The following is a 27,643-nucleotide window of genomic DNA, read 5'->3' on the forward strand; positions in this document are numbered from 1 at the left end:
AAGACTTTAGATAAATTAACAGAGTTTAATTGGACAAAGAACAATTGGAGAATTGGGCAACGCCACCATCAGAATAGGTTCAGAGCAACTGGCGCTGTCATGCATCAGAGAGGATTTGTGGACAGAAGAAAGTAAGTGACATAAAGTAAACAGAAGTGAGATACAGAAACAAATTGGTTACAGCTCCGGGTCTGCCTTATTTGGCAATGGTTTGAACAGTTGCCTGCTGTGATTGGCTGAAATTCGGCTACTTGTTACAAGAGTTCTTTACAGTCTGTTTACCCATCCAGTTAGGCTACAGTTCACTATGTATGGAGAAATCTTCTAAAATATGTAAGGAGGCAGCTTTAGGCTAAACAATTTAATAGGTTTTACATAGCAACACTTGACCTGATTTGCCTTCTAGTTAAAGGTAGTTAATTAAATCTTACTTCACCTTCAGTAGAAGAGCTGAATGGGTAAAGCTAGCACCACATAAAAATAGTGATATTAATTTCCCTACTCTCCTCCTTCTTAGAATTTCAGACATTTTGGGAACCTGTATATATTCGACATATAGTATGGATTTACAAAAAAGATGCACAAAGGCATAACTGTTGGCATCACCGAAAAATTAATACAACCAAAGTACACACAGTAAGGTTTTCTTGTGGTACTTTATTCTTCAAATGCATTTAAAGTATAATTCCAGGCCAGGCATGGGTGGCTCATGCCTGTAATCCCAGCTCTCTAAGAGGCCGAGGTGGGCGGATCACCTGAGCTCAGGAGTTTGAGACCAGCCTGGGCAACATATGTGAAACCCTATCTCTACAAAACATATGAAAATTAGCTGGGTGTGATGACACATGCCTGTAGTTCCAGCTACTCAGGAGGCTGAGGTGTGGGGATCACTTGAGCCTGGGAGGTCAAGGCTGCATTGAGCCATGATCTCGCCCCCACATTCTAGCCTGGGTAAAGAACGAGACCCTGTCTCAAGAAAAAAAAGAATGTAATTCCAAAAATTCAAAACATGTTCAGGAAGACAAGGTAGGGTATGTTTGTTGATTGTCGCTCTCGCATCCATTCCCTACCTCTCTTTTCCTAATAGGTCTGGGATTTCCCAGCCAGGTAGTTTGGGTGAAATAGGTTCTACCCATCCAGGTCCTGGAGCAGACCTTGACTGGCTTAATCCAATTAGAGTGATCTGCCCCTCCTAGTCACACTAATTGGTGCAAGGATGGGCACCTGACTACAATCTCGCCAATTAAAGCCAGTGAGATTTAATTAGGGGATTTCAGTTAAGCTGTTAGAGAAGCAATGTCTTCCTGCTGGATGTAGCCAGCAAGCTTGTAGCTCTGGTAGCTTCCAAAAACCTTCTGGGACCAGGAGAGGCAGCCCTGTCTCAGAATAGAGCCATTAGACACCAAAGTGGCAAAGCTAAGAGGTGAAGAGGAGAAACTGGGTCCTGGTTAGTGTTGAAGCCAGGGATATAGCCTCATTTTGTAAAACTTCTCTACACCAATCAATACATTTGCCTTTCTGAGCCAGTTTGGGTCAGGTTTCTCTGTCATTTGCAACCACAACACCTTATTTCTAAAAATCTACCTTATAAAAAACAACACATGTCTAAAACTTCTTTTACTGATCATTTGAAATTAAAGTTTCATTTTCACAATGAAATCGAATGAAGAACCACAAAATACTGGCAACACCCACTGCAGAAAGGAAGTGGGTTATTTCCACCACTCACTGGCTTTTCTTTTCTCTTTTTTTCTCCCTTTTTGCCACTCTCTTTCTCTCAACTTCCAAAGGAAACACCTAGATAAATCCTATTTGGCTGAAGTCAAGTGCACTGCAGACTGCATTAGTTTTGCAGGAAGGTGCTGACTATCTCACAGTGTCAAGTGTATGGTGCCCTGGAGTGTTAGGAATCTAGATTTTCCTTCCTTTTGTAGGTAATTTGCACTATGACTTCTTAGATACCACTATCTGCCGTTATAACCTGTCATTTTTATCGAGTGGAGAAAACACAGCCTTAATTCTCCCTTGCAATGTGAACCCGGGGCAGGTGTCAATGCCAACTACAGCTGCCACAAGTATTACTAGTCCACGTGTTCTCTTCCTTCAGGATTTGGGGGCCCATCTTTAACCTTTTTGAATCTCTCATCACGGACAAATATTTTAAAATGTCCCTTCATGATGATGATGCTAATGTAACTGTTTTGGTACCTGATTAAATCCAATTTTGCACATATCTGGTATGTATTACGTGGTAGAGTTATCCCTCTATCTACGCCACCCCTCCCCTGCCTGTTGTGGGGTGCTGGGCAGTTGCATTGGACCTTGCCTTAATTGTTCAACAATTAAATTTCCCTGTCTGCACAACGGACTGTGTGAGGTTCTTGAGACAGGACTAGCCCCACAAACAGTGCTCTGACTTTGCTCACTTCTCCCCACATCCTCAGCTGCAGGGCCTCAAGTACAACCCATAAACATAGTGTCATCAATTCCTTGAAATTCTTTTTTTTTTTTTTTCCCTTCCCAGTAATAGGGACATATAGGACTGTGCTTGGCTGTCTTTCCCAGTTGGGGGAGTGCAGGCTATCTCCTATGTCTGATATTTTTCTCTTGGCTTCTCTCCCTTGTTGACTAGACTGCTTCAGGGATCTGGCAAATGGTTCCACAGATCCAAAGTTCCAGCAGTCTATAAGTGTATGTTGTCAGAGTGACCTCGGGCAGTGTGTGGCCAGGGGACCCCTCCATGCCAATGGCCTCATGTGGGCCTCAATGAGCAGTAGAGTCCCTAAGACCTGCGTTTGAGGGCCTTGCCCATCAACACACACACACACACACACACAAATTTATTAAAAAACATACGAGCACCTCTGTAACTTAGGATCTGGCATTCAGTGCTGCCTCAGTGGGGTGCATAACCCTCAACATCCATTATCGTGATTGATGCCATGGAGGCTCCAGGGAATGCTGCTTCTCATTTTTAGCTCAATGCCATGAAGGATAGTGACACTGCTGACGTTTGAGACTATGTTATGTGAACATAACTATGTTTATGTTAACTCCAAGAAAACCTAGATTTTTTTTAAAGGTCAGCTTGTCAAATCCTTCTCAGACAGCATGCATGCAGTGACTCCTGCATTACAACGTACTGTTTCCCAAGGATGAGAATCGTCCATTTTCTTGCTTCCGTCAGTGTTCCAGTTTGTGGTTCCAGATGTACTCAAGAATTAGCAAGGTTCTGCAACAGTTATAGATGACACTTAAGGAGTGGCAGTACTTCTTATTACTCTAAAATTTCTATTTATAAAAGTTGAAAATCCTGTATGGATTTAGATATTCTTATAAGAGATGGTACAATTTACAAAATAAGTAAAAGCAACTTATATGACAAAATTATTTTGCATTTTTCTGTAATAACTTATACTGGTCCCATGATAATGGATGACATAATGTTTAAAATTCATAAGTTATTTCTAAACCTGAGGATTGCTTTCATTTTAAAAAACAATTCTGTTATAAATGCTTCAGCAAAGTTTCTCCAAGTTGAAATTAATAAACTACACTCTAAAAACGACAGCGACTCAAGGAAGGTTGTTTAATTTGGCATTAGAACATAATCTTGATTGTAACACTACATTAAGGGATTTTGCTAAATTAGAGAAAAATAAATTTATGAAAAAAACATGAAGATGATTTATGCATTGCTTGTCTCTAGAATATTAGGCATCCAGGTATCACCAGCCCATCATCAGAACAGTAAGACCTCTGTGATAGTAGTTAAATTCAGTCACTTTTGATGTTTTGCTGACATTTGGTCATATGAAAACCAAAGCTTTGCAAGAATAATTGGCAGTGTGACAACAGGACACACTTTAGCAGCTGTATTTATAACTTTTAAATATTTGGGCATATGGCATATAGGCCTCCATTTCCCCTCCTGCCCCATTGCGCAAATGGTGGTGGCGGGCTGGAGTGGGTGGTCCCTGGCTCCGAGGGGCTCTGCGTTGCAGTCCCGCAGCGCGGGGCTCAGGGGAGCGGCCCGGCAGGTGCCAGAGACCCCGCCCCCGCCGCCCACCTCCTCGGGAATTGGCTGCCCTGGTCCTAGGGGGCGGCCCCAGGGTCGGGATGAAGTCTCTGGTCGCGGTCGCGGGCTACGTGGGGTTTCAGTTACTCGTGGACAAAGCGCCGCGCGCTTGCATTGCGGCCCAGGCGGAGTTCCCCGTCCCCTTCCCTTCCCTTCCAGACCCGCACGCTCGCTCTCCCTCCGCGCCTTGCCCTCCCCTCGACTCCTGGGTCCGGCCCCTTCGGGGGAGGGTGGGGGCGCTCGGGTCTCCGGGCCTCGCGTGCGTGTGTCCGAGCAGCCCTGGGCGGTGGGCGAGGGCGCGGCCTGGGGACCCGGGAGGGGCCGGGGCGCGGGGCTGCAGGAAGTGGAGGCGGCCGCCGCGCGGGGACCGGCTTGGCGGGGTGAGAGACACCCGGAAACGGATTCCGCTTCGGGGCCCGAGCGAGTCGGGTGCCTCCGAGGGCGCCTGAGGAGCGGGCGGGTGCTGCTGAGTAATCCCCGCGGCGGCGGCCGGACGCCCACCTCCCACGCCGCGCCGCAGCCGGGCCGCGGCTCCTCCCTCCGCGGTCCTTCCCTCCCCTTCCCTCCCCCTTCTCCCCTCCCTCCCGGCTCCGCTTGGCTCCGGGCAGGTAGAGCCGGGCTCCGGGCGCGCGCGGGGCCGCAGCAGCTGCTCCCGACCTCGCCTCGGCCCAGCGCAGGGCCTCGCGCGCCCATGGCCGGCTCGGAGCAGCAGCGGCCGCGGAGGCGGGACGACAGAGACTCGGACGCGGCAGCGGCGGCGGCGGCGGCGCCCCTGCAGGACGCGGAGCTGGCCCTGGCCGGCATCAACATGCTGCTCAACAACGGCTTCAGGGAGTCGGACCAGCTTTTCAAACAATACAGGTGACCCACGCGTCCCCGCTCCCCCAACCCGGCTGCGCGCACCTCGTGTCCGGCTCACGCGCCTGGATCTGCGGCCCCCGGGAGCCCCCTCCCCCTCCTGTCAGTCCCCGATTCCGGTCCCCAGGTCGCCTCCCGGGCAAGATCAGCCGGAGGGAATGCGCCTCTGCCACATCTCCTCTTCCACCCCCTACCCGCGGCTCCGTAGTCCTTTCCCTCCCGGGACCCCCCGCGCGCCCGCAGTCTCCCCTCTCACTTTCTCCCAGCCTCGCCCTCCCAGAGATGTGCCCGGTGCCGGTCGGCTTCTCTCCGCAGGGCAGCTGGCTTTGGGACCGGATGAGATTTGAGGCAGCAGCGAGCCTGGGACCCGGGCTTGTCGTGACTCTGGCTCGCGTGCTGCCCCGGCAGCCTTTGTGACACGGAGCCCACCAGCTGCCTGCTCCTCGCGCCTCGCATGGCTCTGCATCATTGTGCGGTTCCAGACGCTTTTATTGTTTGAAAACAGACACGCACAGTTGCTTTGCCGTGCAGGAATTTAAAAATTTCAGCCCAACTCTGCCCACTCATCTCTCTGCCGTGTTTTCTACAAACTCAGTCCTCAAAATGAGTTCCTGATGTCTTTCAAGCAGGCGTTATTTATTAAGAATTTTTCCAACGTAAAGGAAGGAAGAAAATGGAGGGATTTTTAAAAAGTATATGAGAATGGTAGGAAAACACGTGTGTTCAGTTAATTTTTTATTTGTCTTTTAAAAAATAAAGCGAAAGAACTGAAACCTGGTAGTTTTCCTGTGGGGGTGGAAGGAACCTTCATTTCGTTGGGGACCTGGAGTGTGTGTTCTCGGGTTGAGGAAGCAAGTTTGTGATTTGCCGTCTGGATTGTTGACGAGCCTTAAGGATGTTGATTAGTAGCTTTCCCGAACACGTTTAAGGGCCACATGCTTCACACGTTGGAGACCCAAAGTGTAGTTTGGTTGGAATGAGAGGATCAATGTACAACTGTGACCGAGAGGCAGAGTCTGTAAAAATGAGAATGCCTAAAGTCTCCAGACCTCAAAGAATGGTGGTTTCTACCCAGCAGAGCTTCCACCTTCTTAATGGCAAAGCAAATATCTCACAACTGTGAACTTTTCACTAAAGACCTTTCACTTTTAAATCAGTGATTTTTCCCCCTTTGGTCTGAAAGTAGAAACAACTTCGCTTTACTTAGAACATTTCATTTTTAAAGCATACAAGTCTGGGTTCAAGATGAAGTTTCATCAAAGGCTGTTGATGGGGGATTTAAAGGGTTTACTTGTCACACAATTTCTCTTTGGTAGTTTTTAAGAAGCCCTCAGGAAAAAAGGTATGAATATTTCCTGTACTGTGCTATGATTCCTTTTTTAGACTACCAGTTTGTGTTGTATGAGAGGTTGGAGAGAGTTGTAGAGTCAAATTTACTCTTTTTAGTTGATGATTTAGGTACTTGCATGTTTCAGTACTTCTGGCTTTGAAGTCTCCTGTGATATTTATTTTAATGGTCTTTTTTCCCCCTTCCTTTTCTGCATTAGTAGGCTAAAATACTACCTTTACATTGAATGCATGGAATTTTTGCTTTATCTAGAAAATTTTGTGCACTGTTAATAGAAGGCAGTATATGAGTGGTTGGAAAACTCTCCCACAGCACCAGCAGAGAGATCCCCCTTCAGAGATATTTCTCTGTAGGTGAGTGCGTTGGAGGTGCCCAGGGAATGTTTATATTGTATAGCTAGGTGCTGTCTGCTTGTATTTTGAAATGGGAACTGAAGATAAAGAAGGGAAAAAAACTGTAGTACCTCTTTTCTGCCAAGCACAGTGCTAGACACATTCCCTTATATATCCTCACTATTCTCATGACAACAAAAGAGTGAGGTGTATCTTATCGTGACAGTTTTATAACGAGGCTCATGAGACTTAGTTTTTACTATGGACCAGGACACAAACACTATAGTTCTATATCAAGGACTCTTTTCATTTTACCATTCTGCCTCCCTCACTAAATTTATAATAATTTGTCATCTGCTCTGCGACCTTGTTTTAAAAAGCCTTTTTTAGAGATGATGGGAGGGAAAAAGACAGAGGTAGACAAAGATGGTATCATCCTATCAGTTTTCCTTGGCTTCATCTGATTTGTTTGTGGTGTGGACAATCATTGCGTTCTTCCTACCTCCCAAAAGGTGCTTCTGATGTATGTTTTGGAAAGCACAGTTGCGTACAGGTGTGATCATGGACAAGAGTCCTGCAACCTGGGTTCCAGTCTTACTTTTGCCACTTTTGTGGCTGCTGACTTTGGTTTCTCAAAATTTGCTTCCTTACCTGTAAAATAGGAGTAACAATAAGAGTACCCACATTATTGTGTGGTGGTTACAATTAAAAGAAATAATCCATGGCCCCTGGCTAAGTGTAAGCACTCAATAAACTCTAGCTAGCTTCTGTAAGTGGTGCCGTCCCCACTAGTATTGTGCTTGCTTCTTCACAGTGTAGTTCAAGTGCAAGACACAATGTCCTGTGTGCAGGTGGCTTTTCTATTTAAAGTTCATTTTATGTATTACGTATGAAGGATTTAAGATTCTGTTATACATTGGGAAACTTCCCTTTCTGTTCCAAAGTCAAATGGCCTGCTGAAGGCTCAGCAGTGACTTGGTAAGTGTTTGAGGAGCACACTGCCGGCTCATTTTATCTACATAAGAGGGATGGGCAAATTACCCTCTCTGTCTCCTTTTTTAATGATTGTTTATCACAGGGGGACACCCTTCCTCTACTAGTAAACCTTCCAGAGTCTTACTTTTACACTTTAACAGTGGAAACATATTTTATATCTAGTGTAACAATATTTTTTATTAAAGCAAGAAGATCATTTTCTCATGCCACCTTACTAGAATGGTGAAAGTTTATCAGCTGCTGCCTAATGAGAAATGGTTACTTTGTAGAAACAGATTGTCGTGAAGGCCACTCTGAATTCGTGGCAAGTCTGGATTGTATAATTCAGATATTAGGCATATAGGAATTAGAAATATATGCACAGTAGAAGCCTTCTTTTGGAATATAGGACAGCTCCCTGGTTGGGATTTGAAACTGTAGCTGCCTTTTTGTTGGAACTATAGTAATAATGTAGCAACAAACTGCCCTTTGGTGGTGCTGAGCCACCATTATGCACTTTGAGGTGTTTTCCCAGAGGTCAGGATAAATTTTCCTGCTGGAGGGCGCTCCTGCTTTGAACCCAAGTCCATATGTTTTTAAGTTCGTGATCTTGACCACCTGAAGTCAAGTTCCTGATCTTGGTCTTAGTGCCTAGTGTGCTGGTCTATCAGCAGTCACTGCCCCTTCACACACAGATACTCATTCCCTTCCTCCCTCGCTGTTTGCATATGTGACATGCACTCAGACCTTCCGTTGCTCAGGCACATAAGATAGGCTGTGGGTTAGGTGCCAGAGACACATGCTAGATGTTTCGATGCTGCAGTGTAGGTATAGGTAAAGCTGATGGTGATAGGGAGGCTGGGAGACATAACCATGGTCCCCTGGAGCCTGTAGAAGAAAAGAGAAGCAGCGTCTAACCCAGCCTGAAGGACAGTTTTGTGGAGGAAGTGATGCCTGAGCTTTATGATGGGGTAGAAGTGAATCAGTTGAATGAGGAGTTGGGAGGGGCGGGGCAAGGGGAAAAGGAGAATGTGAGAGGTGGTGAGGTTTAAACGGAAACCTAGGAGAGGAAACAACAGAAAAACCCACGTGGAGACATGAAATGACATTGGGAAAAGAGTGGTCAGAACTGCACGCTCACTAGTATTACTAGGCCATCACATAGGATGGCTTGTTCTACACTTATTTTCTTCCTACCGCTGGTCAGTCCGTGTTTCCCATGGTCGGTGCTTTTCTCAGGGTTACTTTGCTACTAGGTGTCTCGTCAACTCACTTTTCATCATGACCATTGTCCACAGCGTGGCTGTCACAGCCATAATTCACTCTTGGCTCCTTGGGACTTCAGGATCCTAATGTCGCCACCTTTTTTTCTCTTTATGGCTTGAAATATTACTTTTTAACAGAGGACTGGCAGAAATGAACCACATGGAGGCCTGAGGAGCGTGAGACGTTCGGAGCTTCTGATCCAAATGAGCTTCGCAGTTCTTATTTCTGCCGGCCTGATGCTGAGCCTGCCTCCTCCCCGCTTGAGGTTACCAGCCCATCTCCCGCTTTAACTCTTGGCATTCTTTTTGATCCTAAGACTTCTGCAGTTTTTACCTCTGCCAGGGCTACTACCAGTTTCTGGCTGTAGATATTATTAAAGAGTCCTACTTAGTCATTGTCAACTAAAATAGGAAACATATATGGTTAGTATGAGTGTTTATGGGTACATAGTTGCTATGAATTGTGACACTTTCTTTTCCGTTTTAAACTATAAAATGGCAAACGTATTAAAATACAAAGCAAGAAAAATTTATGGTAAGTAACGTGAGTGTGCGTAAAATCTATGTGTGGACCCTAAATTATTTAACACAGTTTTTGGCACATACGACAAAGCCATATGAGAAAGCCATAGGATCTGTGGGACTCATTTTGTGAGCATGTTGATTGCAGAGCCAGGGTTATACAGATGGTTCCATATAATCTAGGAGTGGGTAAACTACGGCCTGTGGGCCAATTCTAGCCTGACACCGGTTTTTGTAAATACGTTCTGAGACACAGCCACGCTCATTTGGTTATGTGTGGTCTGTGGCTGCTTGTGCACTACACCTGCAGAAATAAGTAGCGTCAGAGACCATATGGCATGCAAAGCCTAAAATATCTCCTCTCTGGCCTTTTACAGAAAGAGCTTTTTGACTTCTGAGAAAACCTTGGTGCTTCCTGGAAAAACTCAAAGGCACTTGTAAGAGATGTTGAGTCAGCAGGCCTCTGAGCCTCTTATCTGCCTCAAACCATGTCAGATTCTCGGGAGGACAGGAAGGACTTGCAGGCTGCCCATGTTTTCTAGACAATTCGGCGGCTTACAGATGAGAATGTGTCTCTGCCTTGCTCCTGGAGACAATAGGAGAGTCCACAGATGCAGACATGTAAGAAAAGGAGAAGCAATGAAAAGCAGAAATGGTTTAAGGGAACTGGCGGGAAAGACAGGAAGCTCATCTGTCGACGTTTTCCATCCTCTTCAACTCAGTGGTGTGTTGGAAAAAGGCATCTTTTTCCCCCCAACTGTTACACTGTCTGAAAAGGTCCTAATTAAATATTCATTAAAGATTCATTTGGCTTAATTGAGATTCCTTTTAAAATGCAACTGCCTGTAGAATAATAGGATAGTTTGGAGGAAATTATCCGGAAAAAAATACCTGTGCTGTAGTGTATGTAAGTCTCTGTAAGTGTGTACAAGTGTACCCTTGTACAAATACACAAAGCAAAAGATGCGAGCCTTTAAAAGAATGTGTTCTCTTAAGTCACATATGTAGTTATCCGTCAGTATCCATGGGGGATTGATTCCAGGACCCCCGGTGGATACCAAAATCTGTGGATGCTCAAATCCCTGATAGAAAATGGCACAGTATTTGTGTATCACCTACACACATCCTCCCATATACCTGAAATCATCTAGTAACTTTTAATACCTAATATCATGTAAACGCTATGTAGACAGTTGTTATACTGTGTTGGTTAGGGAATAGTGACAAGGGAAAAAGTGCACATTTAGTACTAATGCAACGTTTTTTCCCCAAGTATGCTTGATCTGCGGCTGGTTGTGGAACTCGTGGATAATGAGGGCTGACTGTATTGTATTAACAGGTTGAGTGAGATTACTTTTTTTCCTTAATTTAGTTGAAAGAAGCTGTATTGAGTGAAATAAAGTTTTGATGAGGATTTTTTAAAAAGGGAGAGAGAAGTAATATTGAAACATGGAAGCACTTTCTATCCTAGTTACAGGAAACCACTTGTAGATCCCCAAATGTGCTATTTCAGGAGTCTAGACCTTTCACACAGCCTGTTTTAGTTCCTGAAATGCCACTTTCGCACCTGGTCTTATTTGCCAGGGTAATCCTATTTACCGAGCTGCAGCAGCGGGACTGGAAGAGGCTACAGAGGACTCAGGGAGAAGAGAGAGTATCAAAAAAGTACAGAAAAGTAGATGGCTGTGTGGCAAAGATGAATTGATTTCAAAACTGCCTAGTGCTTGGTCTACCCTGTGGAAAGAGTCGGGTTGGGGAGGGAAGGACTGTTCCCTGTCTTACACAGCACCTCTTTCAGCACTTACTCTCCTCCCAACACCCTAAAGTCACGAGTCTGCTGCTCATTCTGTAACGTGGGTCCATTTGGCGGTTGAATAGCCTTTGTGGGCTAACATGGGGAGAATGCATTCCAGTTTCTGAACAAGAGACTGCGAATACATGTTTTTATGTAAAATTATTCATGCATGTGCTGTGTAGGAAGAGAAAGTCATGCCTCCTTGAAGTGGATTTGATGATTGAGCTGGGGCTTTTCTTTTCTTTTTTCTGAGACGGAGTCTTGCTGCATCGCCCAGGCTAGAGTGCAATGGCATGATCTTGGCTCACTGCAACCTCCGCCTCCTGGGTTCAAGGGATTCTCCTGCCAAGCTGGGGCTTTTCCTATGTAAAGATGGTTGGTGGTTTGCACCACCCTTTTCCCTAGCTGAGGTTGCTTTCTCCATCTCTTCCTTCTTGCTCAAGAATTTCAGAACACACGAAATATACCTACATATATGTAAGGTAGTTACTCCTGTCTTACAGGAAAACTCAGTTATTACAGAGAAAGCCCCTAGAGAGTCAGGAAGTCCATCTCTTTAAAAAGTCTGTGTTCACAGAGTGTCTGCCATGAACAGGAGAATGGTGAGAGGCAGGTTGTTCCTTCAAGGAGGCATTACCTCATACCTTTATTCAAATCTACCTCAAATAGAGTCACTTTAACACTTAGTCTTGTTCAAAGCTGTAAAATCTGTGAACTCACTGGCTGTAGGTGACTTTATTTTTCTTGTGTACATCAATGTAAACACATAATGATAAATACTAGATGGCATTTACTGTGAGCCAGCCCACAGCCCCAGCCTTGCCTGAACTTTTCTCCTTGTTTAATGCCCCTGCCAGCTCTGTGAGGGATGCCTTTATTATCTCCCTTAGACAGAGGGAGGAGGAAGAGCCCAGGGACGTGAAGTGGCCCAACTCGGGTCTTGCAGCAGTAGTGGGGAGTGCTGGGGTTGAAACTGGGCTGCCTGGCTCCAGAGTCTGGGTGTGACCATGTGCTGTCTACCTCTTTAACAGAACTTCTACAGTAAAATGATTCACATGTGTCCTGTCAAAGCCATTTTAGGGCAAGTTTCTTCAGCAGTATGCAAATTGCACTCTGACACCCAGAAGCTATCCATCAAACCCCCAGAGAGATCTGTCTTCGGGGAGCTGTCACTCCAAGCTTTAGACCCTTCGTGGCTCCCAGTCTTGTGTAGGATAAAGCCCAGCTTCCTGGCCTGGCCTCCGATGTCCTGTGATCTGGCCCTGTCTGCTTCCCTTATCCCTTCCATGCTAGTGGTGCTGGAATATTTTGCATCATCCAGCCAGGTATATCTTGCTCTTCCAGACACAGCTGAGATTCCTGGAAAAAGGTTGTATGACTCCTCTGCACTCCTGTGGCATCTCGTCCTTACCTTTATCCGGCACTTGTGTTGCATCAAAATTGTTTACACGTCCGCCTGTCTGCATGAGAGGGCTGAGATTGTAGAGATGGGTAATACCTGGACTTCCTCTGCAGGTGTTCCTGGCCTTCCTGAGGTTGCTGGAGTTATGTGGGGTCCAAGTTTTTAAAGGCATAGCAGCTCCCCTTTATTTGCAGTCAGGAAGTGCAGCCCAGGAGGCATCCGCCATGTAGGAGCTCTGAAAGCCTTGTTCCTCATCACTGCCTCCTATTCTGATGGCATGGGTGTGTCTCTTGACCCAATTTAAGGTGCTCCAGACAGGCCGTAATATTAATGTTCTGCTTCTCATAAGCAGTTGCCAGAGCTCCTGCCTGGCCCTGTGACTGCCTTTGCCTTGGAACGTCCAGGCTATCCTGTGCTGAGTAGGAGCAGTGGGAAGCAAAGCCGCTGCTGAGCCACGTGCGGGTCTCAACAGTGCCATCACAAGGAAAGCTGGGCCCTAATGACACTCAGTCTCCTGCTTCCAAAGAGGTCACAGGTGTCAGCTGCACCTGACCTCGGCATTGTAACTCAGGATGGCTGCTCTCTGAGCTGTTCTCTACTCAGCGTTGTGTGCAGTGACAAGGAGGCCAGCCCAACTGGTGGGACTTTTGCATCTCCCATCTGATCCCTTGCAGGGCTCTGGGGTACCCCTCAGGGGTGGTGCTGTGATAATGCTCTGATGTGATTTGCCTGCCTGGCATGAGAAAGTAGAAATGTAACTGCCAGACTCCAAAAGCCAGGTCCTGCGTTTCAGGAAGAACTGGTCTGTGGGAGAACCTGGTGGCCAGAAGGGGAAGCTTGCTAGAGCAGTGACTCTCGACTCTGTCACACCGAATGCCCCCTTTTACTAGCAAATATTTTGTAATTCCCCTTTTATGATCCTGAAATGAAATTGATAGATGAAGTAACCTACTCACATATACAATGTCTAAAAATCAATAGAATGCCCAAATAAAATTATATATATGTGTGTGTGTGTGTATTTTTTTTTTTGAGGCGGAGTCTTGCTCTCCCTCCCAGGCTGGAGTGCAGTGGCTGATCTTGGCTCACTGCAACCTCCGCCTCCCAGGTTCAAGTAATTCTCCGAACTCAGCCTCCTGAGTAGCTGGGACTACAGGCATGTACCACCACGCCTGGCTAATTTTTGTATTTTTAGTAGAGACGAGGTTTCACCATGTTGGTCAGGCTGGTCTTGAACTTCTGACCTTGTGATCTGCCCGCCTCAGCCTCCCAAAGTGCTGGGATTACAGGCGTGAGCCACCGCGCCCGGCCTGCATGTATTTTTAAAGTGTAAATGCTCAGCATACCTTTATCCGATGATAAAATGAAGTAGTTAGATGACTGCACCCTTGTATGATGAAGAAATTTGGATTTAGGAGAAGGTGAGAAGGTGCTGCAGAGAAGGAGATAAAAGAGCAGGTATGCTTTAAAATAAAGAAAGTAACAGACCAAACTTACCCATAAATGTTAAGGGAAGGAGGGAAATAACCCTAACCTACCAAGGCAAAATACTGGCTGTTGAAGTGGTTTTAATAAGAAGTGTGACATTTTTGCAATGAACCAGGCCTTCTTTGTCAGGATGGTATTAATTTCCTGTGTTAAGACATAGGATGTGTGCTGACAGAGTGTCTCAGAAAACGTATCTCCCATCGTTAAATCCCTCTGCACACCAAGACCTTTAGAGACCGTTGCCTTTAATAGGTGTCCAGGATTAGACGATGAATTGAAAAAATGTTTATAGGATAGTTGAGTGGCAGCCGACTCCTGAGGACAGTTTCAGAGTAAGGTTGAAAAACAAGATTCAAACCCAAAATAAATAGTTATGTTTTGTTTGTTTGTTTGTTTTGACAGTCTCGCTCTATCTCCCAGGTTGGAGTGCAGTGGCATGATCTCAGCTCACTGCAACCTCCACCTCCTGGGTTCAAGAGATTCTCGTGCCTCAGCCTCCTAATTAACTGGGTCTACAGGTGCGTGCCACCACACCCAGCTAATTTTTTTATTTTTGGTAGAGACGGGGTTCTGCCATGTTGGCTGGGCTGGTCTTGAACTCCTGGCCTCAACTGATTTGCCCGTCTTGGCCTCCGAAAGTGCTGGGATTAGACTCGTAAGCCACTATGCCTGGCCTCCAAAATAAAACAATTTCGACATGACATTTTCATGACATAAGTTTCAGTATGCTACGTATCCTAAGGAATATTGGGTGGCAGAAATGAGATAAATGTATTACTGAAATGTATTTGTATCCAGGATTTCATGTATCTTCAATAATTTATTTGGCTTTAAATATATTAAAAGGAGCTTTCAGTATCACTGTTAAATATTGGCAGGTGATATACAAATGCAACCTGGTTTAGCTGCAGTTTGTTGACAACTCAGATGCCACAAGCAGTGTTGCTGTTGGTGACATGGTTTTCCATAATTATAAACAAATCTTGATAAACTGTGTATTCAAGCAGTATAAGGAATATTTTGTGTTTCTACATAAATGGAGGTAGATTCTAGAACTAAATAAACAGTTTTTCATCCATGTGAACTTCCAGGACATGTTCAGAAGTTTTGTGGGACATGAGACAGTGTGCTGGATGATCTCATACATTGCAGGAAGCCTTGGGTCGTTGGTCCCATTCCACTACAGTCATCATGTCACCCCAAAATGGTCCCACGAGTTTCCAGAATGTCTGCATTGAGAGGCACTGAGCTTGGGATGGGAAGGTTTAGAGCCAGATTTGGTCTCTGTGGCTGAATTCCCCAGCCTGCTTAGAACAGCACAGTAGTGGGGTCTTTCTCCAGACAGAGTGGGGCTGTAGGAAGGGAAGAGGCTGCCCAGGCTGGCACAGCTGTGGCTGAAGGAGAGAGATGGAGAAGGGAGTGTCTCTGTTGCGTTGGTGACGGCAGGCACCAGGACAGAGGCCAGGTGTAGGGTTCCTTGAGAGGTGAAGAGCCTTTAGTGTTGGGTCCCCTGGGTCACACTGCCCCTAAACACCAGTCACACACAGACTGCTTCTAGGGCCCAAACAGCTCCAGAAAGGTATATCAGCTCAGGTTTCTCTGTCCCTTGCCATGTGGATGGAGAACTACTGAGATTCTTCCCTTCTTCATACTCCACATGGATCTAGCTTACAGGACCTGTGTCTCGCCAGCCTCTAGGTGACTTTATTTTCCTGCCCTGTTCCCACCCAACTCTTCCTAACTTTGAATCTCAAAGTATAAACTGGCCTATATGCTTCCTAGGAAGTGAGCAAGTTTTTTTTTTTTTTTCTAAGTAGGTTATGCAAGTTAAACAAACAGAAATTTAGTTAAAAATCAAAGGCTAAATCCCTGTGAATCAGGGCACAGTTGTCTCAAAGTTCCACGGTCTTTAGAAGCATATGGGATGCTTCTAAAATGTGAGGAAATAGGGTCAGATGCTTCATGATTTTCTGTTGAGCTTGTACTTAGAAGTAATTAGGAAAGGAAAGCCACATAATGTAGTATGTTATAGGGCACCTTGATACACAGATAGGCAGAGCTTTCCCTGGTCCTACCCTCAACCATGACGTCAGTTGCATCCCATAATACATGTTAGCTCAGCCTGTTTTACATGCTCAGGTGCACCAGAGTGCTCCTTTTGGGTGGGGCTTTTCCAGGAAGACATGGAAAAGTCTGAGCGTAGTGCGCCTCACTCCAGTGCCTGCAGCTGAGTGTTATAATAGCTGCTCTTTCCACTTTGGCCTTCTTAGCACACAAATTATTGGTTTTTGCTGCCTCCTTCTGTCTGCAGCAGCCATCCTTTGGGTTGTACTTCATTAAATTATCACTCCATAAAATAAGCATCAAAGATAAACAGATTTGCAAATATTTGTATCATTCTCTCTCTTGCAAATGGAACTGGTACTATTGGTACTATTCTAACAGGACAGGACAAGAGGGAAATGACATTTTGAATCCAAATTCAAGTTGAATTTGCTAAATGACAGAGAAACAATTAAGAAGCAATCAGCTGGGCACAGTGGCTCACACCTGTGATCCTAGCACTTTGGGAGGTCGAGACAGGCAGGTCACTTGAGGTCAGGAGTTCGAGACCAGCCTGGCCAACATAGTGAAACCCTGTCTCTACTAAAAATACAAAATTAGCTGGGTGTGGTGGTGGGTGCCTGTAATCCCAGCTACTCAGGAGGCTGAGGCAGGGAGAATCACTTGAACCCAGGAGGCAGAGCTTGCAGTGAGCTGAGATCACGCCACTGTGCGAGACTCCGTCTTGAAAGAAAAAAAGCAATAATACTAAACTGAAATTCATGCTGCACGGCCTCTAGGATCGCTTCCAATAGAATGGGTCACTGGCAAGGCTTTGAGTGCTTCCCCTGTTCCCCAATTTTGAATGGTAAATTGCAAAATCTCAAGTTATGTGTTGTCAACTGATATCTGGAACAAGAAAGAACTTGATATCGTTCTGTCTTGCAAATTATGCACACCTGCATCTTTAGTTAGGCCTAAAATAAAGTAGCATGTTGGAATTGATCAGCTGCACACATGTCTCTTGTGATTTTTTTTTTTTTTTTTTTGAGATAGGGCCTCGCTCTGTCATCCAGGCTGCAGTGCAGTGGCATGATCATAGCTCACTATAGCCTTGATCTCTTGGGCTCAAACCATCCTCCCGCCTTAGCCTCCTGAGTAGCTGGGACTACAGGCCTGTACTACCACACCCGGCTAATTTTTTATTTTTTAGTAGACATGAGGTTGGCCAGGCACTCCTGAGCTCAAGCAGTTTCCTACCTCAGCCTCCCAAAGTGCTGGGATTACAGGGTGAGCCACTGCACCTGGCCTGATGTGACTCTTGACCTATCCAAGGCTATATGGGGGCTGCTTTTCCAGGCCTACGGTTGATGAAGGAATTGGGCTACTGACTTTTCTCCACACTATAGCCAGGTTTGCATCGATTTAGTTGCACAGAAAAGAGTTTTGTTTACATGTGGAATGCCATTTGCCTCAGCTGTCAACCATGTGGCTCCAAATCTATTTTTGGTTATTTCTGTATCGATGATTGGTGAGACACTCATTACTTTGAGTTATCAAAATCACAAATTGAGCTAGGAATTACTCCTCTTGAAATAGCATGGGGGGAAGAAAAGGGGAGGTGAGAAAGGGCCATGGTGTGGGGGAAAAGCCTAAACTACTTATAAACTAGTTAGAAGTTTAGCCAAAGTGGCAGGACCTGCTCTGGTGGAATTCTCAGAGATTCTTGTCTGGAGAAATTACCAATGTAAAAATGACAAGGAGAGAATGCTTCAGTGATTTTCTGCAGCCCTTGTGTGATATTTTGGATCTGGGCTGGGCTTATGAGAGAGAGTAGTTGAGGCTAACTTGAAATTGGGATCTTTTCTCCTAATGGAAGAATGTTGAGTTGTAAAACATTCATCAAAGAGCTATTCTACTAAAGTCTAGAAATTTATACTTAAGGAAGCCTGTGAATAGTAATGTAAACCCAAATGAAATTTTCTCGACCTATACTCTACTAAAAACTGAAGAAAAATGTAGATGCCTTAGTGAAAGATGGACATTTTCTATGACATTCCGAGTTGTTTACTGAGAACTAGTTCACACAAAATGTTATTATGAAGAATGTGTCTAGCTTCCCTTTGAAATGACTTTTAACTGAAAAATAGAGAAGTCTGTAATATTTTTATTTTTATTTATTTATTATTTTTTGAGATGGAGTCTTGCTCTGTCGTCCAGGCTGGAGTGCAGTGGTGTGATATCCGCTCATTGCAACCTCTGCTTCCCAGGTTCAAGCAATTATCCTGTTTCAGCCTCCTGAGTATCTGGGACTACAGGCACATGCCACCACGCCTGGTTAATTTTTGTATTTTTAGTAGAGATGGGGTTTCACCATATTGATCAGGGTGGTCTCGAACTCCTGACCTCAGGTGATCCACCCATCTCAGCCTCCCAAAGTGCTGCGATTACAGGCGTGGGCCACTGCACCCGTGTGTAATATTTTTAAATGATCTCCTAAAATTAATTAGTGTTTGGGTTGCTTGTATAAATAGGTGTGTGTGGTTTCGTTGTTGTTGTTTTTGTGAGACAGAGTCTTGCTGTGTCGCACAGGCTGGAGTGCAGTGGTGCGATCTCAGCTCAGTGCAACCTCCGCCTCCTGGGTTCAAATGATTCTCTTGTCTCAGCCTCCTGAGTAGCTGGGATTACAGGCGTGCACCACCACACCTGGCTAAGTTTTGTATTTTTAGTAGAGACGGGATTTTTCTGTGTTGGACAGGTTAGTCTTGAACTCCTGACCTACGTAATTCACCCACCTTGGCTTCCTAAAGTGCTGGTATTACAGGCGTGAGCCACCACACCCGGCCAGATGTGTGTGTTTAATCCTCAAAGCATTCCTGCAGTTTGTAGATTATGCCACATATAATAGAAGAATCATATTATAGCTTAAAGCTCTTTGAGAAAATAATGAAAATATCTTTTAAATTTCAATAGTTTGGGGGGAACAGATAGTGTTTGGTTACATGGATAAGTTATTTAGTGGTGATTTCTGAGATTTTGGTGTACCTATCACCCAAGCAGTGTACACTGTACTCAATGTGTAGTCTTTTATCCGTCACCCCCCTCCCACCCTTCCCCCACTGAGTCCCCAAAGTCATTCTTATGCCTTTGTGTCCTCATAGCTTAGCTCCCCATATAAGTGAGAACATACGATGTTTGGTTTTCCATTCCTGAGTTACTTCACTTAGAATAATGGTCTCCAGCTGCATTCAGGTTGCTGGGAATGTGATTATTTCATTTCTTTTCATGGCTGAGTAGTAGTTCATGGTATATTTATACCACATTTTCTTTATCCGTTCATTGATTGATGGAAATTTGGGCTGGTTTCCTATTTTTGCAGTTGTGAATTGTGGTGCTATCAACATGCATGTACATGTGTCTTTTTCATAGAGTGACTTCTTTTCCTCTGAGTAAATACCAGTAGTGGGATTGCTGCATCAAATGGTAGATCTACTTTTAGTTCTTTAAGAAATCTCCACACTGTTTATAATGAAAATATCTTGATTAATTTTGTTACTTTTAAAATAGTCCTTGTTGAAGGTTAGAAAGTCTTTTTAGTTGAGAAATGTGGTTTGGATGTCCTCTTTGTAAATTGCTTATCAATGCCCTCTCCATGTGCCATTAGCATAGAATAGAGATGAATTGCCTATTTATTTGTATGACATAAGGTAGAGAAGGAACTATTGCTGAAGATATTTAATATCTTAGGAAGATATTTAATACACATTAATGATACATTGAGAAAAACTATTTAAAAATTGACTAATCTGAAGAATTGTTTTCAGAACATACCAGTAACTCTTAATGACTATTGAGACTTAGCAATAGATGAATATGAATTAAGCAAAAATAGAGAGGAATCTGAATAAAGTTAGAAGTAGTGCATTCTTGTAATCATAGAAGTCTGTTGATCTTTGCTTAAATGCCTGCACAGGCAAACAACGACAGTGGTTGGGGGTCGAGTGGGTGGGTCATAGCTGCACTGTTCGTGCGTCATTGTGTCATGTGCATTTCATCCTTAATCCTAATTCCCTCAACAGCCCCAAAGATAGGCTTTTTCTTTTTTTCTTTTCTTTTTTTTTTTTTTTTTGAGACAGAGTCTCGCTCCGTCACCAGGCTGGAGTACAGTGGCGTGATCTCGACACACTGCAACCTCCACCTCCCAGGTTCAAGAGATTCTCCAGCCTCAGCCTCCTGAGTAGCTGGGATGATAGGCACCCACCACCATGCCTGGCTAATTTTTTTTTTTTTTTTTTTTGTATTTTTAGTAGAGACAGGGGTTCACCATGTTGGCCAGCCTGGTCTTGAACTCCTGACCTCAGGCGATCTGCCTGCCTCGGCCTCCCACAGTGCTGGGATTATAGACGTGAGCCACTGCGCCCGACTTTTTTTTTTTTTTTTTTTTTTGAGACAGAGTCTTACTCTTGTCCAGGCTAGAGTGCAGTGGTGGCTCGATCTCAGCCCATTGCAGCCTCCAATTCTCGGATTTAAGTGATTCTCATGCCTCAGCCTCCTGAGTAGCTGGGACTACAGGCGTGTACCACCATACCCGGCTACTTTTGTATTTTTTTTTTTTTTTTTTTTTTTAAGTAGAGTCGGAATTTCGTCATGTTGGCCAGGCTGGTCTCGAACTCTTGACTGCAAGTGATCCAGCCGCCTTGGCCTCCCAAAGTGCTGGGATTACAGGCGTGAGCCACTGCGCCCGTCCTCCAAGGGTAAGTCTTTTACCATCACCTTGCACATAGAAAATTAAGGTTTACCAAACCCAAGTGAAAAAGATTATGAGTGGAAGATCTGCTCCCAGCCCTAGAGTGTATGCTGGTTCCTCCAAAAGAACCCTGTTTTTATGCTGAATAGTATTATGTGGACCTAGCAAGATTGCAGGTCAGTTTTCTAGCCCTGGTCGTCTTCCGGGGCTCTCAGGCTCAGTGGATTGTACCACCTGAAACCTGGTTGTACACACTGGAAGGCTCTTGGCACCTCTGTCTTACTCACCTTTATTGTCTGCCACTTTTGCCTACCAAGTGTCTGTTGAATCCATCCACTTCTCTTCATCTTTACTACTACCGCTTAGTCCAGGCCACCCTCATCTCTCACTTGGACACTTGCATTGGCTCAGCTGGCTTCCTTATATCCTCTCTGCCCTTACTTTACCTCCACCAGAGTGATCTGTCCAACATTCGAGTCTTAATTGCATGACTTGCCACTAAAATCTCTTTTGCAGCCTCTCTGGTAGGCTGAAAAATGGTCCTCCAAAAGGTATCTATGTCCTAATCCCTAGAACTTCTCAGTGCCACCTTATAAGGAAAAGAATAAAAGGTGCCTTGCAGGTGTGATTAAGGATCTTGAGATGGGGGATTATCCTGGATTATGTCGATGGGCCCTAAATGCAATCACATGTATCGTTGTAAGAGGGAGGCAGAAAGAGATTTTATACACACGCAGGAGAAGGCAAAATGGAAACATCAAGAGACAGATTTGAAGACATTGACCTTGAAGGTTAGAGCCACAGCTGCCCTAAGCCCGAATGCAGCCACTCACCAGAGGATGGAAGAGGCACGGAACAGACTCACCCCTAGAGCCTCACCAGGGAGTGTGGCCCTGCCGGTACCTCCATTTCAGCCCAGTGACACTGATGTCATACTTCTGGTCTACAGAACTGTAAGAGAATACATTTCTCTTGCCTTTAGCCCCCAGGTTTATGGTAATTTATTCCAACAGCCACAGAAAACTAATTCAGCCTCCCATTGCTTTTAGGATTAGGACCAAAGTCTGTGGCAGGATTTATCTGGTGTAGCTTGGGCCTGCTTGGTTTGCCCCTTGACCATCACTGCCTTATCTCATTTTTTTCGTATAAAGATTGAGTATCCCTTATCCTAAATGCTTGGGACCGGAAGTGTGTTGGATTTCAGATTTTTTTCAGATTTTGGAATATTTGCTTATACATAATGAGATATTTTAGGAATGGGACCCAAGTCTAAACAGAATTCGTTTATGTTTCATATACATTTTTTGCATATAACCTGAAGGTAATTTTGTACAATGTTTTAAATAATTTTCTACATGAAACAAAGTTTTGACTGCATTTTGACTGTGAACGTCACGTGAGATCAGGTGTAGAATTTTTCACTTGGGGCAGCATGCCAGCCCTCAAAAAGTTTCAGATTTTGGAGCATTTTGGGTTTCAGATTTGTGGATTAGGATGCCCAACCTGTATTTTAAAATGATTTTTGTTGGATTATTTCCAGGCCATGACTGTACAAATCCCAGTTAGCTCATGCTATAAAATAGACTCATATTTCCTCCTTTTATACAGTGGTTTGTAGAAAAACAGAAAAGTAAAATAGCTTTAAATTGGCAATGACTTTGGTTTTAACCAGCTTTAGAATCCATATTAACCTTCATTGAAAAGATCAATGCTGGCTGGGTGCAGTGGCTCACACTTGTAGTCCCAGCACTTTGGAAGGCAAAGACGAGTGAGTGGATCACTTGAGACCAGGAGTTTGAGACCAGCCTGGCCAACATGGCGAGAGCCTGTCTCTGCTGAAAATACAAAAATTAGCTGGGCGTGGTGGCACATGCCTGTAATCCCAGCTACTTGGGAGGCTGAGGCATGAGAATTGCTTGAACCTGGGAGGTGGAGGTTGCAGTGAGCCAAGATCACGGCTGAGTACTCTAGCCTGGGCAGCAGTGTGAGACTCTGTCTCAGTCAATCAATCAATCAGTAACCAGTACTTTCTCCAATTATGCCATTTGGTAGCCTTGTCTTCCAAGCTGTGTTCTTTCCTTACTCTCTGACCTGTAGTTACCATGATCTTTCAGATTCTTGACTTTGCTTTGCTTCCTCCTGACACAGGGTTTTCATTGCATGCGGAATCTCTCCTCCAAGCTGACTCAGTTTCTACTTATCCTTCAACCTCAACTCCACCTTCCCTTCCTGGAGAGGCTTTCCCTGGTCTTCTAGCCTCATTTGTTTGCTATGCATTCTATAAGAATCAGGTTCCTTTCCTCTGGGTTCTTACCTTAGTTTGTAAACATTCACAGATAGCCCTGGCCTTACTTGGTTCTAATATGCACAGATTCCAGTTTCCAGAGTTAAGTAACACCAGTTCCCCAATAACACAGTTCGATTTTCAGTTACTACTGTGTATGAGCTCTTCACCACAAATCATTACATATATAACAGGTGCACATCATGATCAGTAGCCAATCGTGTGACTTCTTTCAGAGTCTGTCTGTGACTGGCCATTGCACCTCTGTTATTCAGTTCACAGACAGCAAAGAGTGTCCTTGTGTTGCTTCCTTCATTCCTAGTGATAGACCCGCTGACGTTTTACTCAGAGGGATAATTGAAAGAGGACTTTGGCCAACAAAGATGAACATGCAGCAAAGAAAAAAGTGGTAACACTGGAAGTGAAATGGAATGAAATCTAAATGGAAGGAATAGCTGACACTTCCCCTATTTGAGGGACTCTGGATGTGCAACCACAGGCACTTAGTGAAGGGGAGTTTATTAGACATAAAGGAGGAAAGTGGTTGTAAGAAAAAAGATGCAGATGTCCCAGAGGAGGTGACACTGGCCAAGAAAAACTTCACTTCAAAGAACTCTTGGAAAGATCCACAACATTGAAAGCAGAAAGGCTAAACTGAAGCTGATTCAAACTTCATAAGGAGTATCACAGTTCGAAGTATGACAGAGGTGCGTACTTTCCATCATACATTATCTTATAAGAAGAGGGCGCGCCCTGCTCAAAATCCTCTTGATGAGTTTCTTACAAAGAAGGAAATCCCTTTAATGTTCAATGTTTCTAATGTTTTAAATAAGAGCTTATAAAATAAATGTTTTGCTAACTTTTTCATTTCCCTAATGTTTATAAATGGTAGAGTTTTTAAATGCTTTTTAAATTATTTTTTCAATTGTAAAATATGCACCAGGTAATATTCACCATTTTATTCATTTTTAGATATACGGTACAGTGGCATTAGTGGCATTAAGTACAATCATCACCAGCATCCATCTCCAGAACTGTTTTGTCTTTCCGAGTGGAAACTTTGTACCCATTAAACCATCCTTTCCCATTTCTCCCTAGCCCCAGCAACTGCCCTTCTGCTTTCTGTCTCTATGAGTTTGTCTATGATAGGTATCTCTTATGAGTGGAATCATACAGTATTTGTCTTTTTGGGATTGGCTTATTTCACTTTGCATAATGTTCATGAGGTTCATTTATGTTATAGCGTCTGTCAGAATTCTTTTTCTTTTTGAGGCTAAATAATATTCCGTTGTTTGTCTGTGCCACATTTTGTGTATCCATTCATCCATTAATGGACGCTTGGATTGCTTCCACCTTTTGGCTATTGTGAACAATGCTTCCGTGAACATGGATGTCCAAATATCTGAGCTCCTGCTTTCAGTTTTCTCGGGTATATACCCAGAAGTGGAATTACTGGATCATATGGTAATTCTAGTTTTAATTTTCTTTCTTTTACAGAATCTTGCTCTCTTGCCTACGCTGGAGTATAATGGTGTGATCAGAGATCACTGTAACCTTAAACTTGTTGGTTCAAGTGATCCTCTTGCCTCAGCCTCCGAAGTAACTAGGGCTACATGCACGTGCCATCATGCCTGGCTAATTTTATTTTTTTGTAGAGCTGCAGTCTCGCTATGTTGCCTGGTCTGGCCTCTTAATTACTGGTTTCAAGGGATCCTCCCACCTTGGCCTCCCAAAACACTGGGATTCCAAATGTGAGCCACTGTGCCCAGCCCTATTTTTAATTTTTTGAGGAACTACTATACTATTTTCCACAGTGATTTTACCATTTTACTTTCCCATCAGTGGTACACAAGGGTTCCAGTTTTTCTACATCCTTGCCAAAAATTTTCTTGATTTGTTTTGAATATTAGCCATCCTGATAGGTGTGAGGTGGTATCTGACTTACATTTCCCCAGTAATTAGTGATATTGAGCATCTGTTCATGCACTTGTTGGTGATTAGTATATATTCTTTGGAGAAATGTTTATTCAAGTCGTTTGCCCATTTTTTAATTGGGTTGTTTGGTTTTTGTGTTGTTGAGTTTTAAGAGTTCTTTATGTATTCTGGATATGAACTCCTTATCTAATGTATAATTTTCAGATATTTCCCCCCATTACATGGATTGCCTTTTCACTCTGTTGTTAGTGTCCTTTGATGCAGAAAAGATTTTAATTTTGATATAGACCATGTATCTGTGTTTTCTGTTTTTGTGTGTGTCTTTGCTATCACATCTGAGAAACCATTGCCAAATCCAGTGTCATGAAGCCTTTTCTCTGTTTTCTAATAAGAGTTTTATGATTTTAACTGTAATGCGTAGGTCTTCGATCCATTTTGACTTAATATTTTGTATGGTATAAAGTAAGGGTCAACTTCATTCATTTGAATGTGGGTATCCAGTTTTCCCAGCACTGTTTGTTGAAAAGATTGCCCTTCATGCGTGAAGGTTTATTTCTAGGCTGTCTATTCTTTTCCATTGGTTTATATGTCAGGGTTTCTGCTGGTACAACACTGTTTTAATACTGTAGCTGTGTAATAAGTTTTGAAATCAGGAAGTGTGAGATCTTCCAGTTTGTTCTTTTTCAAGATATTTTGGCTATTTGGGGTCCCTTGAGATTCCGTATGAATTTTAACATGGAGTTTTCTATTTCTACATAAAAGACATTGTTGGTATTTTGATAGGGATTACATTGAATCTAGAGATGACTCAAGTAGTATTAGCTAGTATTAAGTCTCCCAATCCATGAACATGGGACATATTTCCATTTATTGATCTCATCTTTAATTTCTTTCAGCACTGCTTTATAGTTTTCAGTGTATAAGTCTTTCACCTCCCTGGTTAAGCTTATTCCTACATATTTTATTCTTTTTGATGCTACTGTAAATGAAACTTTCTTAATGTTTTGAATTATTCATTGTTAGTGTATAGAAATACAACTGATTTTTATGTGTTGATTTCATATCTTGCAACTTTGCTGAATTTGTTTCTTTTAACCATTTCTTGTAGAATTTTTAGGGGATATTTTTGTTTTCTTGAGACAGGATCTCACTTTGTTGCCCAGGCTAGAGTGCAGTGGTGTGATCACAGTCTACTGCAGTCTTGATCTCCCCAGGCTCAGGTGATTGTCCTACCTCAGCCTCCTGAGTAGCTGGAGCTACAGGTGTGTGCCACTACACTTGGCTAATTTTTGTATATTTTTGTAGAGATGGGGTCTTGCGTGTTGCCCAGGCTGGTCTTGAACTCCTGGGCTAAAGCAATCTGTCTGCCTTAGCCTCCCAAAGTGCTGGGATTACAGACGTGAGCCACCATGCCTGGCTATTTTTAGGGTTTCTTACATCTAAGTTCACGTCATCTGTAAACAGAGATAATTTTACTGTTTTTCTTTCCAATTTGGATGCTTTTTATTTCTTTTCCTTTACTAATTGCTCTGGCTAGGACTATGGTGAATAGCAATGGCAAAAGTGGGCGTTTTTGTCTTGTTCCTGATCTTAGAGGAAAAGCTTTTGGTCTTTTACTATTGAATATGATGTTAGCTGTGAGTTTAATGTTTTGATGAAGTTTTAAAAAGATCATAGGGCACTTGTGATTTTTCCCATTTATTGTTGAGATCAGTTTGTATGGTTTCAGCTTGTATGGTCCTTTTTAGGATCTTACTCTACTGTATAAAGTGAGTACTGCCTGTATTCCTTAAGATAATACTTCCCCCAGCTGGACTGTGTTCCTTGAGATTAAGAATTTTGTCTGTTTTGCTCACTGCTGTATCCCTAATGTCTGGCATGTAGTTGGTACTTAGTCAGTGATGTATGAATGATTCTTACTTTAAACATGAGATTTTCTGGGTTCCCACCATTTGTGCCATTTATCCCCCATTCTCCAAATCTGTGGATTCCTTGTGATAGGACGTTTGTCTGGCGTATTAGAGAGTACTGTTGCAGAGTCTCAGGTAGTCCGTCTCACCAGGAGGATAGGGTAAGACTCCAAATTGATATCTCTCACTTATTTTAAGGCTTGCATATATTAGACATTCTGTGTTGTATTAACTGGTTACTACAACACTTTGGTATTATCAATTTAGCATTTAGATGTGGAACATGGTTCCTTTGGAAATGCAAAATTCAGTACAAATGGAAGGTGGTGGTAAAGTGTAGTTAGTGGCAGGGTTGCTGTTGTGAACTCGGGTTCTTCAAGGAACTCACAAGGAGACTGTGGCATTTTACATTGGTGTATGGCTGCGAAAGGCAGGTACCATGGATCAGGTCAGGAGAAAAGACCTTTTAGCTCTTTTCATTCTTCAGGTGACATGTTTCTTCAGAGACTTCCCTACAGGTGAGGCCTCAGCCTGGGGTCAGTGAAAATCCAACCCCCAAATCAGCACTTGCTATGCTGCACATCCATATGCCCTGAGTTGTCAGATACGTGTCTGGTGGCACTGTTTATCTCTTATAATTCAGAACCAAATTCTGCAGAGG

At 43.8% G+C, this 27,643-nt stretch overlaps 1 protein-coding gene across 3 annotated transcripts in view; it reads left to right on the forward strand.

Moving 5' to 3' along the window:
- The window catches only part of TTC39C (tetratricopeptide repeat domain 39C), a 141,919-nt gene that overhangs the window by 16,988 nt on the left and 97,288 nt on the right, over nucleotides 1-27,643 (forward strand). The window contains exons 1-2 of one of the 3 annotated variants that reach the window (XM_025365599.1): nucleotides 4,155-4,939; nucleotides 9,756-10,192. The exons of 1 other annotated variant lie outside the window; for it this stretch is intronic. In XM_025365599.1, coding sequence (XP_025221384.1) covers nucleotides 4,770-4,939; nucleotides 9,756-9,819 — 234 coding nt within the window. In that variant the 5' untranslated portion in view covers nucleotides 4,155-4,769 and the 3' untranslated portion in view covers nucleotides 9,820-10,192. Of the gene's footprint in view, nucleotides 1-4,154; nucleotides 4,940-9,755; nucleotides 10,193-27,643 lie in introns of those variants that run through there. One more of the 3 variants, XM_025365597.1, reaches the window with a different exon arrangement.

This window comes from Theropithecus gelada, chromosome 18 (genome assembly GCF_003255815.1).
Source record: "Theropithecus gelada isolate Dixy chromosome 18, Tgel_1.0, whole genome shotgun sequence".
Lineage (NCBI taxonomy): Eukaryota > Metazoa > Chordata > Mammalia > Primates > Cercopithecidae > Theropithecus > Theropithecus gelada.